The sequence below is a fragment of the Astatotilapia calliptera genome, chromosome 1, assembly GCF_964374335.1.
Source record: "Astatotilapia calliptera chromosome 1, fAstCal68.1, whole genome shotgun sequence".
Taxonomy (NCBI): Eukaryota; Metazoa; Chordata; class Actinopteri; order Cichliformes; family Cichlidae; genus Astatotilapia; species Astatotilapia calliptera.
In genome coordinates, this window is record NC_137422.1 from 3653607 (window position 1) to 3671721 (window position 18115).

The 18115-nt window shown below is 40.8% G+C and overlaps 2 protein-coding genes and 1 long non-coding RNA gene across 3 annotated transcripts in view; 1 reads left to right on the forward strand and 2 right to left on the reverse strand.

The window, feature by feature from the left end:
• The window catches only part of LOC113007674 (USP6 N-terminal-like protein), a 29553-nt gene extending 21845 nt beyond the window's left edge, over positions 1 to 7708 (reverse strand). Inside the window, exons 1-2 of the mRNA XM_026144517.2 lie at positions 7569 to 7708; positions 2359 to 2432 (exon numbers count right to left, since the gene is read on the reverse strand). Coding sequence (XP_026000302.1) covers positions 2359 to 2424 — 66 coding nt within the window. The 5' untranslated portion in view covers positions 2425 to 2432; positions 7569 to 7708. The remainder of the gene's footprint in view (positions 1 to 2358; positions 2433 to 7568) is intronic.
• Positions 7709 to 7840: 132 nt separating this feature from the next.
• LOC113007794 (uncharacterized) lies at positions 7841 to 12941 on the forward strand. Its single transcript, XR_003269949.2, has 3 exons — positions 7841 to 7982; positions 9139 to 9299; positions 12458 to 12941. It is a non-coding gene; the product is annotated as an uncharacterized LOC113007794 (long non-coding RNA).
• Positions 11063 to 16877, reverse strand: LOC113007728 (coiled-coil domain-containing protein 42 like-2-like). Its single transcript, XM_026144646.2, has 7 exons — positions 16702 to 16877; positions 16490 to 16610; positions 13570 to 13656; positions 13295 to 13486; positions 11588 to 11809; positions 11332 to 11490; positions 11063 to 11250 (listed from the first exon to the last, which is right to left on the reverse strand). Exons 1-7 carry the CDS (start codon positions 16737 to 16739, stop codon positions 11128 to 11130), a joined length of 942 nt encoding a protein of 313 aa, XP_026000431.1. The 5' UTR covers positions 16740 to 16877; the 3' UTR covers positions 11063 to 11127.
• Between the last annotated feature and the right edge of the window lie 1238 nt (positions 16878 to 18115).

The window sequence follows — 18115 nt, forward strand, 5'->3', positions numbered from 1 at the left end:
CCCCTCCATTGCCATCCTTTCACTGCAAGCCGCTGAGCTAAATTTAACCTGTGGCATCACCAACCCCACCCGGCCCCAGCTCAGCTCTGCATCAGCACATTTACCACTCTGACCAAAGCTCCTTTTCTATGTTACAGCTTGAGAAGCTTTCCTACTTACAACAGCTTTTTTTAAAGCACGAACACTTGTGCAATCATAATAAAACAATTATTCAAACTGAGAAAATCAAAGCATTGATATGTTTTTTAAAAAAAAGTCAGTTTTGCCTTGCTCCAACGCTTTAGGCTAAGGTAGGGTTATGGTTACCACCTATGATGATGTGGTCATGAGGAGTTATATTTCCCAGTAATGGTGAGAGAAAGTAGTGTTTTTTTGATTTTTTTAAGAACCATGGTGACAGAGTGCTGAGGATTGCCACAAACATGCACCTCTGCAGTGACTGTTTTACATTTCAATACATTATTAACAAGCTAGCTAGTAGGGGTGGGGGGAAAAAATCGATACTGTTTAGTATCGTGATATTTTGTTTGCTAATAATGTATCGATACAGGGACAGCAGAAATCGATATTTTGTTACAAACAATTTTTTCGTGGACTGGAACATGCTCCGACTTCAGAGCATGTTGATCCTTTTTCTGAGCAAGAATCCTGACATTCCTTCACTGTCCAAATTTGTTTAACTTTTTTTTGGCAGCAATAAACATGACAGTTGACTTATTTTAATTTAAGACATGTTTTATTTTAATTAAGTTTAAAACTTTTTTATTTAGTATAAAATTATATTTTGTTTTAATTTACTTTCAAATTCTTCAGTTGCTGAAGGGGCTGCATAGTTTTCATAAATTGCATAGTTCAGAATAGCTATAATTGTACCAGATGGTTGCATTCAGTTAAGTTGGACTAGACTGTAATACAAACCGTTCAAGTTTGTCAACAATAAAACTGACTGAAATGAGAGAAAGACGGAGAGTGAGACTTTGATATTAGATAAAATTAATATTGATAAAGTTTACCTTTATATACAGAATTTGAATATCGCAAAATATTTTTAAAAATTGCAATAATATCGTATCGTGCGTTAAGTATTGTGATAATATCGTATCGTGAGTTGTATGGTGATTCCCACCTCTACTAGCTAGCTCCAAATATGTTAACTTTTCGCTCAGAAAAAAACCAAGATGGCTACATGCAAAAAGCTAAACTCAAAACTGTAGTCAGCGATAGGGCAGCGCAATATGGCAAAATATATTTGTCACGATATATATTTGAAAACTTGCGATAACAATATAACTGACGATATAATTGACGCGAGACGAAGTACTTTACAACTCCACAACTTTATTAGTGCAAAAAACCCTAAAACATTGATTTATTTTCACTTAAACAAGCAGCTGTTTATATTAGTTTAGTTCATTAGTTAGTTCCCCCCAACGTTTGCTACTTGTGTCATAAGGCATGCAGCTATTTAAAGCTACGCTGATTATTTGTTGAGTCAGCTTCTTTGGTCTCACCACCACGCTAGTTGAAGCGGACGCCTCTTCACGTGCTTTAACAGCTTTGTTGTACTCCAACAAGCGCTTCTGTTTCAAATGATGAAACGTGTTCTGCCAGGTGTGTATGAAAACAAAGCCACTGCGCATGCGCATTTTACCCATATTCTATCGCGATATTTCATTTTCTTATCTTTCTTAACATTGTACCGGTACTACCGTGAACGGTATAATATGGCCCAGCCCTAGTCAGCGACTCGATAGATAACATTTAGGTGGCTACACCGGTCGTTCATATGAAAGTCCATGGTCAAGACTTTTACTGTAGACATGAAGCCTGATTTTGCTTCCTGGATAAAAGAATGATTTCCAGTTTCTTGCTCAGACTGAAGAATAGGTGGATCATTAAATTCCCAAAGCCGAGGTATCTGGATCATTAGCAGGACTCTAAAACCTGTACTACATGTGCACAGTGGATGGCTTTCTTCTCAGTCCATTGAAGACTAATCAAGAGGAAAGGATGTAATGAATCATGTCTGTTTAGTTTTTAATGGCTGCTTTTAATGTTAGTTTCCACTGCAGTCACAATCAATATCTGTGGTCTTCGTTCTCCGAGACATCGCACCGCAGGCATAAACATATTATTACACAACATGTTATTAATGCACTTTGCCAGCATACTCACATCCACCCACACACATACACGCTTGTTGTCCTCCACACATGCAGAAATGTGCTGCACACAAAGCAAACACAAGAAGACATTTGAATTTTTGTCCTTTTGTGTTTTTGTTAAGCCCAAAATGAACCATGTGAGAACTCTTCTTCCAAGACACGAACGAAAACACAAGTGACAATGTAAACTCACCGTAGCATACTTCAAGATGATATCAGCTCGTTCTTCTGCGATTAGACTCTCGATGTCTTTCTTCATGTCAATATCTACGGAAAAAAGGAAGAGCAAGATTTGCATAAACTAGAGAAAACAACAACTGACGATGAAAAAAATAACACGGCTAGATGTGACTAACAGCACGATGAGCTGGTATACCTGAAGCATGCTTTGGTTTTAAAGAGAATAAACACATCAGTAGATGGTTGCCTTGGATTTAGTAGAACAATATCATAGTGGGGCTTTAAAATATCAGCTGCAAAACTGCACCAGAAACGTGCTAAAGCAGCGGTCCCCAACCTTTTTTGCACCACGGAGTCGCGGATGAATACAATAAAATAAAACCAGTACCAGAAAAAAGAAGATTTATTCATAACACACAAGAAAAGACCCAGGGAAACAGAGTTAACAATAAAAATGCTAAAATAATCATAAAAACAGATAAAACCCCTGAAAACCATACATTTCTCAAGTCTCGTGGCCTGGTACCGGTCCGTGAGTTGTTTGGTACCGGTCCCTGGCCTGGGGGTTGGGGAACGCTGGTCTATAGGACTGAACAAGCTCGGTAAAGACGTGGTAATTAATTTAGTGATCTGAAAACAGGTTCTGGTGAGTGTACTGTGCATTTGTCTGTCAGCTGGATTGAAGAGCTGTGTGAAGGTGTAAAAGTATAAGTGCTCATATACAGGCGCACCAAGGCCCTGTGCCAAACTGTGACATGACAAGGCCTGTTTAAAGAGCAATACATACTCTTCTAACTTATACAGCCTCTAGTACTAATAAGTAATAGTAATAAGAAAACAATACAGTACATTTCATAATTTGACTTAAATCCAATAAACGGGAGCCACCGAGAAAATGTTCCCTCTCTGTTTCATGAAACTGAGCATAACAAAGTCACGCTTATCTGCAGGTCAGTGATTTATGGCCCCCCGTCGAATGATTTAGGAAGTAATAAAAGTTAATGGCAGTTATCATTTTGATGACTATCATAAAATTATGATATTTTATAACTCAGTAATAATCAATAATCCGATGCCCAAAAATATGTGATCATGAAAATATGGCGATGGATGAAGATGATGAAGAGGTGGTTTGAGACAGAAACGAAAACTGTGGAATATTCATATTTTTGTGCTGTTGTCATTTTAAGCCAAAAAGTTTACTTTTTTAGACAAAAAAATGTTCCCTTGGCAGAAACCTGTGTGTGTGTGTGTGCGTCTGTGAAACTGTGTTAAACCACAGTAAAAAGGTTGTTTTTGGTAAAGCCAGTGCTTTTGTAAAGATGGGGAGAGTTGGAGGCTGCGTGCCCCGATGGATACATTTTGTTTGTTTAATCCAAAAAAGTTAGACTTACAAACGCTCCGCCTCAGCGTGAGACCGTCGTACCGAAGCGAGAGCGATGTTTTATGTGGAAAAACGCCTGAATGAGGAGACCAACAACACTGGTAAAGTTGTGGGGCAGCTGGTAAGGACTTTCTGCAGCATCTGCAAAGCTGTCTTGGTTGGTTTTAAAAAAAAAAACGCGCTTTACTCGTCAGAAGGCCGTAAATACAGCTCATTGGTCAGATCAAAACCGTCCTTAGTGGCTGAAGCGAGAGCCTGCCTTTCTAAAATTGCTTTATTGATCAGTGGTTTTTCTCATTGGTAAAAGCGAAGGCCACCTCTGTTTTAAATGGTTTCATTGGTGGATCGGGGAGGAGCTCCATCTTGCACCGTGAATCAGAGAGAATTTCACCCACACTGACCAAACTGTGCAAAGTCACACCTGACTCTCTCGGGGTCTCACGCTGAGGTGGAGCATGACTATATACTTTTGGGCATCTGATTATTACTTTTGGCCTTCAGGCATCGCAACCACAAGGCCAGGTGCAACAAGAAGCATGGGTCGTGAGAGACCAGCTGAAGCCTCACTTTACTTCACTGCTCAATTAGCAATGTTAACCTGCTTTGTAATGACAATACACAAAATGCAGTGTAGTACAATTACCAGTACGCCCTAGGATAATCTATTTGAGCCACTTTTAAAAAATGAACCTCACTCAGCTGAAGCTGGATTCTGACTGATGTTTCATCATCAAACAAAGCAGCAGAGGTATTAATCCAGCTTAATCTGCATCCTCTGTTTGGCTCTACACCAGTGACAGACCTGGAGTGATGATCCGGACACATTGCAGGACAACGCAAATCATCTGGATTAGGGAAAACCCCAAAGCGGGATTATGCAGTGAAAATCTGTGTTTGTCAAAGCCTGAACAAAGAGAAACAAAGAGCTTTGAGGAGCCAAACAGCAGACGTGCAGATAACACTGATGGCTCCTTCTTGGTTTAAAAAGTCCACAAAAAGGATCCACCTTAAGAGTGTAGCTCTGATATTTAGACAAAATGCCACACTGTAGTGTCACACTGTAGCAACAGAATTTACTTTATATTTGAGTCCATTTGACCTCCTTGTGTCCTGTTGAGTTTCTATAAACAAATGACACAGAGAGCAAACTGAGCGTCTGACTATGCAAAGTGAACTGAATGTATGTTTTTACCCAGTAGGTAGCAGGATGCTACCTTTCTGCTGTGTTGCTGTTGTCTGAAGACAAATCTTTCCCGTCTGTTCTAAGATGGTGGCTTGTAACCAAAAAACGTTTAACGACTTTCATCTAGAGGCTACCAAGGAATGGGCACTGAAGCTTTAAATATGAGCTGTCCTCTGAAACATATGGCAGCGGCTGCATGTGGTCAGCGTACTAAATCACAGACGAGCTCTGGCAGGAGACCCAGCACAAAGGGTGGAGACCCAACCTAGGAGAGGGAACAGAGACGGGACTGCACCCTTTCACACTACCTGACTGATGAACATGTACTCTGCCTTTGCAGGCTGTGTTTTACTCTCGGAATACACGCTGAGCTTTATTTAATAAACCTCCGAGTGGAGACTTGGGAGCTGGACTTGAACCAAGTTTTTTGCTGAAGTGGTTCATGGTCGGAGGTAGGATTGTTGAAATGAGTCACATTTTGCCCTCTGCACATTTAAGTTACTGCGGGTGCATAAAGTGTTTGGTTGCATCGGCTAATTTTAATGTCATAAGCCCAGTTTCACAAATGAAACTAGCTAAGATTACTCTATCAGGATACGTACTGAATCAAAACATATTAACACATTAAGTCATATTCATTATTAAAGAAGTGGTGTGTTCATTTAATATCATGTGGAGGAGTTTAAACTCTTTTTTGTCAAATTGAATTTTTTTTTATTCTGACCTCCAAATCTTTAGACAACAATATAAAAAAATGACATATTCTGATTGGATTAGGCTTGTAACTGATGACGACTTCAATCTCACAGGTTTAACACGGAGCTGTTATTCCTGTTTAGAGTGTCGTGCTTCTTCCTTGGATTCCTCTAGATTCGCTTGTCTAGTTTATATATTTTTTTCTCAACCTACAATCATATTTATTCAACTTTCACTTCATATTATACAGAAAACTATTAGCTATAAACTACTACTAATTTTTTTTTTCTGATGATCTAACCTCTGTTCACTAATTATCTGTGCTGATGTCTGGATGTCTCAAAACCTGAGACATTTAGAACTGAAGGCAAACTTGAGACAAAGTTTCAAGTCAGAAACCTTAGTGTCATTTGGACAGCGATCTCACTTTTGATAATGATAGCAATAAGGTCACCAGGACAAGTTCCAACCAAAATGTAACAAATGTTCTGTAATATTCTAAACTGCAGATCTTTTAACTATTTCTAGATCAAAGTGTGCAGACGTTGATTTCGGTAAGTGTGGTCCTGTTCTTTGGAAGTGTGTGTGTGTGTGTGTGTGTTAACTTGCATTTTATTTCTTTGTAAAGTTTACTTTGGGTTTTTTCCCTGCCTTAAAACAATACAAACCTACACAGGTCTAATGTTTGTGTTTCCTGTGTTAAGCACATAGAGTTTGAACTGTAATGGTCACTGCCAAAATCTGAGGTTTGGACTTTTACATAAACTGAATATCCATCCGTCCCCGGGTACTTTATGTTGACTGGGAGCCCTGTGGTTAAAAACTTCCTGGTGGACCACAAGCCTGGGAATTTGATCAAATGCCATTTAATTTAGGAGTAAGCATCATTGGAGCTCTAAAGAGAAGGAGAGAGTGTGAGAGAGAATTCCAACACAAAGTGAGTACAGCAGGACATACTTAAATGTTTTGTAACTGAATGACTCAGGTTCCTGTGCAGTTACTTGAATTACTAAAGATAAAGAACACCCAGTGAATTAGGGATTTTTTTTTTTTAGCCCTTGGTGGTCTGGAGCCTACTCTCGATGATTCTCTCTGAAGACTGTAAAACATTTACAGACTCCTCATCTATTAGCTAATCAAGTACAATGGAATCGTTGCACTTTGTTGATCTTTTTCATTGGTTTCAAACTGGATAAATAAAACTTTTACATCTTCCCAGCGAAACCTCACAAACAGAATCTCTTTTTTTCTGTGCTTCAGAAAAATTAAAACATGTACAATGATTAGAAAAAATATTCATGTACTCAGTATTCAAGAACTGGCATACATTGGTTCAATTTAAGACCTAACCGCTGTGTTGTGTTTGTGCTTACTAATATGTATCACATGTGAGTTACTGCGCAGAATGTGTATCAGTGAGTGAGGCAGTTATTAAGCCAATAAAGACTTAATAAGACCCAAAAATGTTGCAAAAACTATGTGAGACTCAGAGAGTACAATGTTACGGGTTATCATTTCAGGACAAACAGGAGTAGCAGAAACACGCCAGTATAATAAAGCGTAATGAATATCTGAGCAGTGCTTCTGCTTTCAGCTGTCAGGAAAAATGTTGAATAACTTCGCTGTATTCTCGAAGCTCCCCCAGCAGGCCCGAGAGCTGCTGCCGCTGCCTTCAGTGTCTCCATCCCAGACACACGCAGGGCCAGGCTGCTGAAGGATGCTGCCCACGGTGTGGACGTGTTTCGCCGACATCAGGACCTTTGTAGCGGCTCAAAGTGTCATTTAGCGCTGGTAAACAAACCCACAGCCTCCGATAGTACGAGCCGCGCGCGATGCTGTGATTTGACACCATTCTACAGCCTCGCGCGAGACCTCGTTTTTATTCATTATTATTACTCCACAGAGAATAAGAAACAAATCTGGGGCATGGCTACAAAGAAACAAATACGCTTGTAATTACCTTGATCCTCTGGTGTATTCCTGCGCTATCCGTGCAGTTACCGCTCCGTTTGCTTTGGGCATTCTCTGCTGAAATTGCAGCTGCAGCAGAACAAGCCACCGGGCTGGTAACAATAGCCTCCCCCTCCGTCAATCCATGGGTTACCATCAGACACAGCGCACACATACGCGCACACAGGAGCACACGGACGGGACAGAAACCCTCCAGGTCCGCGATCCAAGCAGCGGCAGCAGAGAAGACGCAATGAGCAGGCGCCGATCGTCAGCCGTGTGTGAGCTGTAAACCAAAGAAACAGAACCTCCGACAACAGCTGTCCCGGTGGAGACGCAAACACCAGCATAGAAGCAGTAACTGGGCTTTCTGCTGCCGACATCTGCTGGAAAAACACTGCAGTGCAGGGATGGAGCCAGAGAGGTATGGAGCGCCGAGAGTGCCAGAATGAAATAACTGCGTGCAGTTCATCAAAAGTGTCATTGATCTAGTCAAGTTGGAAATACATAAACAATAAATACATATTATTAATTAATTAAAATAAAAATATTAAATGCATAATTAATTTAACTTAACATAATTATTTGATGGTGCCTGCATCTGCATCATAAAATAATTAATAAATAATATTTTTTATTGCTCATCATCAGATGATACCTAACATCTGATTGGCTACCCTGCACAGAAACGCAAGACAGACTCACTCGGATTCACTCGGGCCGTATCTAACTGGTTTGATTTGTTTGTTCCTGAAGCTTCATGACTGGATAGTTTTAGTGCCTGACCGGACAGAAACATTTAGAGCAGTGTGTTGATGCTGTTCATTGATATGCTGAAGAGCGACGTCAAGCCGAGAAATGATTAAAATGTCCGTTTTTAATTTTTCTCAACTGGAATTGAAAGTTTTGGAAATGTACTAATAAAAATACAATATAAAATATTAATAATAAAAATAATATTCTTGTTGCATATGTACCCTCTCTCCTCCCCAACACGTGGACCAATCTCATTTAAACGTTGCACGAACATCATCACACATACAGCCTAAATACACAGTTACACAAATCATGCGTTTGGGTCTCCACCTGAAGGTTGTACTTGCTAATGTAATGATGTAAAAGAATGAACATGGTTTTGTCGTGGTTAAATTCCTGTTAAACTTGGGATCGCAACCATGGGTTTATTTTGAAAGATTCGATTTTAAAAGTCTGCTACTGGTAAACTGGTTTTCCCTAATCTTATCCCGTTAGTGGCAATGAAGCTTTTGCTGTGGTAAGTTCTTCCTCAGTCCGCCCTGACTGAACATGAGTTTAAAACATATTTGAAAATCCTCATTGAGGTTAACATGGCAGTGCATTAACAGCATGAACTGCCCATACAGTAGCATCTGAGTAGATTTCAGTTTTATGATCTTGTTTTGAAATTAATGGGTTAGACGGTAGGAAAAATGGACACACTGAGCTAGCGGCTAACAGCTAGAGGAGACTGTCGTGTCTAATAATTTGAAACTTCTCTTGATAGTTTGGGCGGAATCCTGTTGCTGGAAACCCATGGTTACTCATGTCCCATGTTATTGCAGAGACCCACAAAAGGGGAATAAACCACGCCTGAGCTCTACCCATCTCGAGTCCAGAGAGTTTTACTCATACAGCACCGGACATACTGAGTGGGGTTATGCTAAGAGCTAAGTGTACCCTTCTTGGTCATAAAGGGATGGACACAGTCAGCAACAATACTCAGGTAAGCTGTGCTCAGTGGTACTAAGAGATCCAAATTATGTCAAGAAAATGTCCATCATTACACCAGGAGCAGCAGGAAGGAGTCACGCTGTTTACACTAAATTCTGGCCCTGCCATAAATGTCACAGCAGACATCAGGACTCCTCAGACCAGGCAATGTTTTTGCAATATTCTGCTGAGCCCCTGAGAGCTGTAGCCTGGGTTTCCTGTCCTTAACTGAAAGGAGTGGCACCAGATATGGTCTCTGGCTGCTGTAGCCCATCCGTTTCAAGGTTCAATGTGTTCAGAGATGCTCTTCTGCATAGCTTGGATGTACAGAGGCATTTCTGAGTTACTGTTGCCTTCTTATCAGCTTGATGCAGCCGAGCCCTCTCCTTTGACCTCTGGCATCAAAAAGCCGTTTTCACCCAGAGAACTGCTGCTCACTGGATATTTCCTCATTCTCAGATCATTCTCTGTAAACCCTACAGAGGTCATGTGGAAAAACTCAGTAGATCAGCAGTTTCACACTCAAAGTCACTTAAATCACTCTTCTTTCTCATACCGATGCTTGTGTTTTTCTTCAGCAGGTTACCTTGAACACGTTTGTATCCCTAGTGGCACTGAGTTTCTGCTATATGACACAGAATCAGGTTTTCATTCATTCTTTCCTGTTCTTGAATGAGTCTTTGGTGCTTTGTGTTCACTCTGAGAGCAAAATCAAATATGTGTTGTAAATATCTGAGGTTGTTAATGAAACAACAGCAGCAGACAAGAAGGAATCTTTAAGGCCAGTAAGGCCAAAGCCATGTCACAAATGTCCACCAGCACCAAAATGTAGCAGCTTCTTCTTTTGCACATGCTCCACCTCTCAGCTGAGCTCATTGATTTTTGTTCTTGGTTTTTGTGTAGTTCTGCTGACAGGGAGCTTTAGAAATGACACCAAAAACAATCTCATGTCACATTTTTATTAGTTCAACAGACATCTACACTGATGTGTTACTCACAACTGCACTGGACTGTATTCACATGGCTGTGCCTTTGTGTGTGAGCTTTGCTGCATTCTGAGTAAACATCTTGTGATTAAGAGATGCAACAACCTCAGCAAATATCCAACATGCTTCTACCTAACTATTAATTAGAAGCACATCTAACCAGCCCAAGAAAATAAATGGGCTCGTTCACTGAGTAAATAAAATACTCTTTGATGTCCACAGGGTGGCAGTGTTGTCCTCTGTGTTTTCAATGATTTGCATAACAGTCACGTGGACACCCAAAACCATCTGCATGTAGGCTTTCTGGATATACAGTATTGTATGTATATGTATGTATATGTATGCAATGCCACTTCACAACTACAATTGCCTCAAGTTGCTTTATTATGAGGACTACATAATGAGGTTTTGCCTCCTTTTGATGTCACTGAGAGTGCACATCCTAAATACTGTAACATTAAGACGTGGAGTGTGTGTCTGAGGTGTCAGCCTACTAAGGATGACAGCTGGGTTCACATATATGTCCTGATTCTACTGTTTAATAAAACAGGCACTGGATTGAAAAACAAAATAAATAAATTAAAACCAGTCGCAGTAGCTCCACTCGAATGCTCCACCACTGCTAACTGAATAAATACAGCCAGGAAGACAAACTAAGGAGCCTTTCCAAAGTAACTAATCAGCTGCTGATTGCACATGGAATTGAGTTTTCAGGTATTATTGAAGTTACCTGTCCTAGCTAAAATATTAACTATTCAGTCATATTCAGTTTGAAAACAGCTCAAAAACCTAAATATTTTCAACCTTTATTTGAAGTAATAAATGATTCGGTATGCCAAGAAACTGAATATGCGTTCATTTTTTTCTGGGTTTTGTGTTCCCTTTGTCCTTGTTTGGCTTCTTTCCATCACTGGCTGCATGAAGTCTGGCTTCATATTGTTTCACTATGTCATTTTCATCCTCAGAGAACACCTGCAGCTATAAGAAGAAGAACAGGCGGTTATGTTGATCATTTCCTGCTGCTCTAGCTCTTTGTCAGTAACTGATCTGCGAGTTTACCTTGTTCAGCTGCGTCTCTGTGTCATTCATATCAACTCCTTCCTTTTCTCCTATGGCACCTGCTGTCATTTCATAGAGGTTTAGGATCGCCATCTTAATCTTTCCCAGTTGTAGTGTCTTCTTTGCAGCTGTTTCCTGAATGTGGTTCCACTTTTGTTCCTGTATGAAGACAGCAACACATAATGCCATTCACAGTGTATATTTGACCTAGCCTTAGTTCTGCTGCAGGGATGTGATCCAGGATTGTGTCCGGTACCCATGTGAGAGCTTCGGCCTGAGTCTTCTCTAGCTCGGTCTGGAGCTGAGACAGCAGACTGTTTTTCTGCATTACCACCAAGTTGTGCTGGTCCTGCAGGGTTAACAGTGCTTTCTTCTGCTGGTCGACCTCATCCTGCAACTTCATCTCCTTCTGGTAGAACTGATCTTGAAAATGGAGCAGACTCTCTGTGTAGTCTGCGAGAGCCTCAGTATCCCCAAACTGTAACACACAGACATACACACAGCTTTGCTTGTAGCTTTATCTTCAGTGTTTTCGGTGGAGGAATCACTGTTTAACATCATTATTATCATCATTAATAATTGATACAATACTTATGGATGGTGCTCTGTGCTCTCTGTGCTGGAGTTTGACACACAGCAGGTTTTCCCCCACACGTTTTCATACAAAAAGCAACCTTTGATTGGCTCTGTTTTATTTCGGTATTCCCTGTTCTGCATGGTTACTGTTAGTTTTACTTTTCCCAGTCTCATTTTCCCCTTTGACTTTCAGTGGTTCCTTCACTCACCCCTCTGTCTTCCCCTATTTTTTCATCTCATTGTCTGCTTTTGCTTCTTGTTCCTCTTCCTCGTTAGCTTCCAGTGTTCCCCTTTTGGTATTTTGTTTAGCTTGTGGGTTCTGCTATTAGACTGATAATAGTTCACCTGTGCTTGTCTCAACACAGCACTGGGACTACATTTTCCTGCAGACTCTAACTGTATGCTTTTTAATACTGTAAAGCTGGTATTTTAACATGGGAGTCATGAATGGATGGATGGATAAATAGTCAAATATTGATATTTGATATCTGAGATATTTCTGAAACAGTGTTTGGTACTGTTGTGATAACTGCTGTGTATATTCCACCAGATGCTGACGCTAACTTGGCTCTTGTTCATCTGCATCACACAGTCACAGGATGTATCCTAAGGCTGTTCACATCATAGCAAGGACTTCAGCCACGCTGATTTAATAGCAGTTAATCCTAAATTCCATCAGCTACAAGGAGAGCAGATACACTGGACAACGTCTCCCCCAGCATCAGGGCTAACCCTCTACCACACCGGGGCCAGTCTCTATGTCCCTGCTCTTGTCCCGAGGATCCTCTGAAAGAACCAAGTCAACTAAAAAACAACTGGTGTCCTTCTCTTGCTGCTCCATAAAGTGCAGATTGACATATTTAATCTGTATGAGATTTGACAGCTGCACAGCATCAGAGAAGAAAGTGCTCTAAAGGGTCCTCATCATCACCCAGAAGATCATCAGATGCCTGTCTCTCGCCTGTAAAGTCTTTGACAATTCCTATTGCCTCAAAGTAGGACATTAATAACATTAAAGTAAAATTAAAACACCACAATGAGACGTTCATCCCACCCTGGTCACTTTGTTTGAAAGTCTGTCCTCTGGCAGACGGTTCAGGACAATAGAAACACAGATAAGGGTAAAAAAAAAAATGACGTAGTAGATCAGCTATGGTATGAATTTCAAAATCATATGTCTCCTCATACTTGTCGCCAAGTTATTACATTCACCAAGTTGTCCACGCCGCCCACCATTAGCCTGGAACAGCTGAGGGGTGAAAATGATTTGGATCCAAAAGTCAAAAAATAATATATATATATACACACATGATATGCATGTGCACTGACAATAAAGACATTATTTAAATGAACTGATTACTGTTAGCATGAAATAAAAATACTGTACCTTTGTTATTTTAAGCACACGCTCCATGAAGTGCTTGTACATTGAGTGCCTCTGAACTTGATGCTGTAGCTCCTCTCTCCTCTCCATCAGTTCAGCATACTCTTTCTTTAATCTCTCTAACTCTGCCTCCTTTTGAATGAACTCTTTGCTGTCTGCCTTCGCTTCCTCCAGAGCATCATCAGCATCTTCATCCTACACAGTTTCAGGTCCAATTTGAGTTTCGTTCCAACCATAAAACTGAAATTCAGCTTGTGTGAAATGGTCTTCTACAGTACCTCAACAAAGGCTTCATGAAAGCGCTCCTGTATTTTATTAATGTCATCCTGCAGCTCCTTTGTCTGGTCCTTCAAACTTTTTAGCTCCTACAGAAATGCACACAAAGTAGAAAAGGTTTACGTTACTAAGGGAATACTTGTGATGACTTTCAGGACAGTAGGCCTCAAGGGTACTTATGGTGAAACCGTGTGTTTGAAAAGAGCTTAAAACTGAGGACATAAAGCTATCAACAGACTCTCAAGAAACAACTGCTTCGTATCCAAAACATCTGTGTTGAAGAGATATCAAGTGAAGCTGAACTAGGGCCAGGCCACACAGGCGGGTAAACAGTACAAGGCAGCAACGAACAAATGCAAACAGAGGTTTAATTACACATTGGGGTAATCGGGGGAAATGAAAACACTGGGGAAAACAGCTGAAACTAACCAGGAGAAAACAAGATGGAGACAGATTAACAAAATAAAACAGGAAGCAACAAAACGTGAAAATCAACAAGATGGCCCGGGGAACACAGAGAAATCCCACGCCTGGACCGTCGTTGACCACCGCCATGATTCTAGCCTACGTTACAGCGTCATGTGCGCTTTTTACATCCAACACAAAAACTGCAGTCGTGGCGCTTTTTGATTGTACTCAGAACTCGGAAATTCTGCCTTCTGAATAGGAAGATGTAGGTAACACCAGACTGCAGATGAGCTGCATACAGGGCTGGACTGGGACAAAACCACCACATATCCAGCTTTATGGCTCCAGCAAACATCAGCTGATACTAGAAAGTAATATTAAATAAATTCTAACAACAGCTGATCAAACGTGCTGCTGTTGTTTAACGTGACATCCGGTGGTTTCCTCTTTCTGGTGCAAAGCGGACGATAAATAAACAAGAGGGAAAAGCAGATCAGCTGATCATTGATCAGTTTCATGATTGAAGTAGAAACAGGAGAGGGAGGGGAGAGGATGAGAGAAGAAGAGGCAGCTGTGCAGCGTAAACACAGAATAACTCCAGCTTTGTGTCTTTTTCATTGTAGCTGAAGTCTGGGACAAATTGTTCCTTTTCACCTCAATACGAAACGCGTAATAATTTCTCTGAATATGAGACAATTCCGTTTTTTACAGGACGGTTGGAAACTCTAATAATTAACCGTATAAACAAAATAAAGTTCAACATCAGTAACATAGCACCACCCAGCTGTATAGAGATTGAAAATGTGACGTCATTCAGGGGTAAAACCGCAAAGGATTCTGGGAACTCGTGGCAAGAGGTACTAGCACACGCAGGCTTTCAATTGAAACCAGTCACACAGCGATAAAAAGAAACACAAAAATGTCAAGAAGCCGTTGTATTATTAACTGCAATAGCCGGTCGCATGACAGCCACGGGAAGCCGACGGGTAAAGAGATCGGTTGTTATCGGATTACGTCGTTGAAGAGAAATTGTTCGAGCCATGTTTCCGAAGTAACAAAGAGGCGACGGGTGGCCTGGATTGCAGCCATTCAAAGAGCAAATATAACGTCCCAGAACCCTCCAGCTCACATGTTAGTCTGCTCCAAGCATTTACACGAAGGTCAGTGTTTTGTAGTAGTTAATGCGTCATTTTTCTTAACATAATTGGTGATATAGGTTACAAGCAAGTCTGGCGCTGAACAGAAATTGTCGCGCTATGCTCCTTTGTTTATTGTGCATAAATAGTGAATTGTCCTGACACAATATTGTGTTTCGCTTCTGTTATTATGGTACATTGACAAAAACATATACTTTTATTCACAGGATAAAACTGTTGTTTTCTATCACTAATTGCCCAGTACGATTACAGCATACAATATTATTGTCACTGCTACTTTTCTGTAACTCGTACCAGAAATTATTTCCACTGCTAATTAATTAACGTTGAGCTCAAAGGTCCTATTAATAAACGGTTAACGAATGTGTATTTATGAAGACGATTTGTGAGACTGGTAAATTTATGATATGTACGATGGTCTTTACTTTCTACACGGTGCATTTCAAGGTCCTGCACCCATCCGTCGGTAAACTGTACCTGGGCTTGTTGCAGTGACCTAAAGTTACTAAACTTCACGAGTGTATGCACTCACTCCAAGAACCGTATAATTATAAATATGAGCGTGGTGAAAGTTGGGCAGCACGCTAACATCTTTGGTCCCTCTGTGTGCTCGTAAGGGTCTGACCCTTTCACTCCTTTGATTTTTTCCTCTTATCTTTTCTTTGACTTTTCGTCGAGTCTGTCTTTGTACGGACCGGCATTGTTCTCCTTCGTTTTGAACATAACTTTTTTGGGGGGCAAAGAAAAAGCAAGAAGGTTTTGGAACCGGAGAATGAACGTTTTGCGGTGCTGCAAATGCTTGCATTTGATGCGGTACTTGGATTGTTTTGCCACGAGTTCCCGGCATGCAATGCGCGAAAGTCACGTGGTCTGTCAATCTCTATAGAAACCCCGTCATGCTAGCTAGCACGCAGTACGAAAAAGTCAACACAACGAAAATAAACTCCAACTAAACTTGGTTTATATCTGACCCAGATAGACTGCAGGTCATAACTTCTTACCTGAAGGTCAGTTCACCTGATACTCGGACGGGCGGCCGCTTCGGGTCTCTCCTCCTCTTGCCTCCCCTTTCCTTCATCCACCTGCTGGCCTCCACCACTTGCTAATGTTATTGAATCTGTGGAAGCTCCGCGAGAGCCACCACATGAAGTAACGAATAACGAGCCTATCTAAATCCCAGTAACGAGTAACGCGTTCCTGATTTTGGCATAATAACTAGTTACCGTGCTCGTTACCACAATAATAACGTAGTTACTGTAACGCGTTACTTCATAACGCGTTAGTCCCAACACTGACCATTAACACTGGCTACCTGATAAACCTTAAACTGCCAGAAATGCCAGTGACAAATTCACACCTGTGTGCCTTCCTCATCCTTGGCTTTAAGCCCTGCGAGCTGTCTTTCTCCCTTCAGCATTTCACACAGGACAACACTCTGATCATGGGTTTTCTTCTTTTCCCCCAAACCATACGTGTTCCTGCAAGAACAGTAAAAAGTAATTAGCATACATCATTTACCGAATCGGGCTTCACAGAGAAAAACAGTAGAAACACTCCACAAAAACTTACTGTGAAAACTGCTTCTGGCTTCTGGGCCTTGAAGACATGGCTGTCTGTTGAAGACTTTTCAAAAAGAGTTATTGGTTCACTTTTCTTATGTTATCTTTTTCTTCTTCTTCTTCGCTTATTATGTTTTCAAACTTTCTAAAAGTGTGCATCTCCAGGCTCTAACAACCTTGTTTCTATGGCAACCAGAACTTGTAAAGACACAACTCACAGCATTTCAGTTTGAAGAAACACGTCTCGACCAAATGTGAAAAGAGCTTTTTTTATTTTGAGTACATCTGTAAGACTGAAAAGATGAAATGATGATTGAGTTAGAGGTTTGCAAAAAGGTCCTTCACAGCTGATATTCGAATATAAATTCAGAGCAGCAAAAAACAGTTAACTGGCTTGTTCAGTTGTATCAGAAAACAACTGGAAATTTGCTTACAATACTGCCTCCATGTTAACTCCTGAAGTGATTTTAATAAAATGTGAATATCTCAAAGGAATCCTAACACCATATTATCCCGACGGAGCACTTCCCAGAGTCCTCCTACAGATAGGGACTCCTCAGCTATCAGAATTCCCTGCTACAGAAACATTTCCTATGTCTGTTTCAGTTTTCAGACACTAACTTTAAAATTAGGCCTAAAACTTTTTCTTTTAATAAACTTCTAGTGGGAGAAGATTATTAAATGTTATCACAACTGGCTTAAGAATGGTGCCACAAAACACCAGAAGAGTGTGGAAGTCAGAAATATCGCAGGAGGACTTTTATGCGATTCACATTTCTTTGGAGCTGGTGGCTGGTTGCTTGGACATTTCAGGCTCTGGTTGTTTAGTTAACCCTCTAAATTATTTACTGCAGGTCATCAACAGAGTCTCTCATTAGCAGTCGCTTCAATCACTCACCTGGAAGTAAAGTTTCTACTATAGTTGCTTGAAGCTGCTGAACGTCATTCACATTCTGTAGCCTCTGCCCACATAGCAGACAGGTCTGGCCCAGATCTGGTGTCAAGCTGATACTTCTGACTGACTGGCGTCATGGCAGGGTGCATGTCAACCAGATGTTGGCTAGGCCTGGCAATGATGGCACTATTTATGTGATGGCATGCCATATCTGGCCTGATTATGGTTTGGTTTATATGCTTTATGTGGCCCAGGCTCATACAAAACAGGCCCTCCCTGGATCCGGGGGCTGTAAAACTCCTCTTTACACACTTTTTTTTTTTTTTTTTTTTGTGTCCCGTTTGGATCTTTAGCCATCAGAATTGTTGTCTTAAGGCCAAGAAAGATGCCAAGCAGATTTATTTTACCAAGTGGATCATCATGGCCTTGCCATATTGGTCCATTTGATTGACCTTTATTATAATTATGAATTTATTTTATTTTCAGTTGCTACAAACGGGACAGACATGACTGGGGGATAGGACAGGGA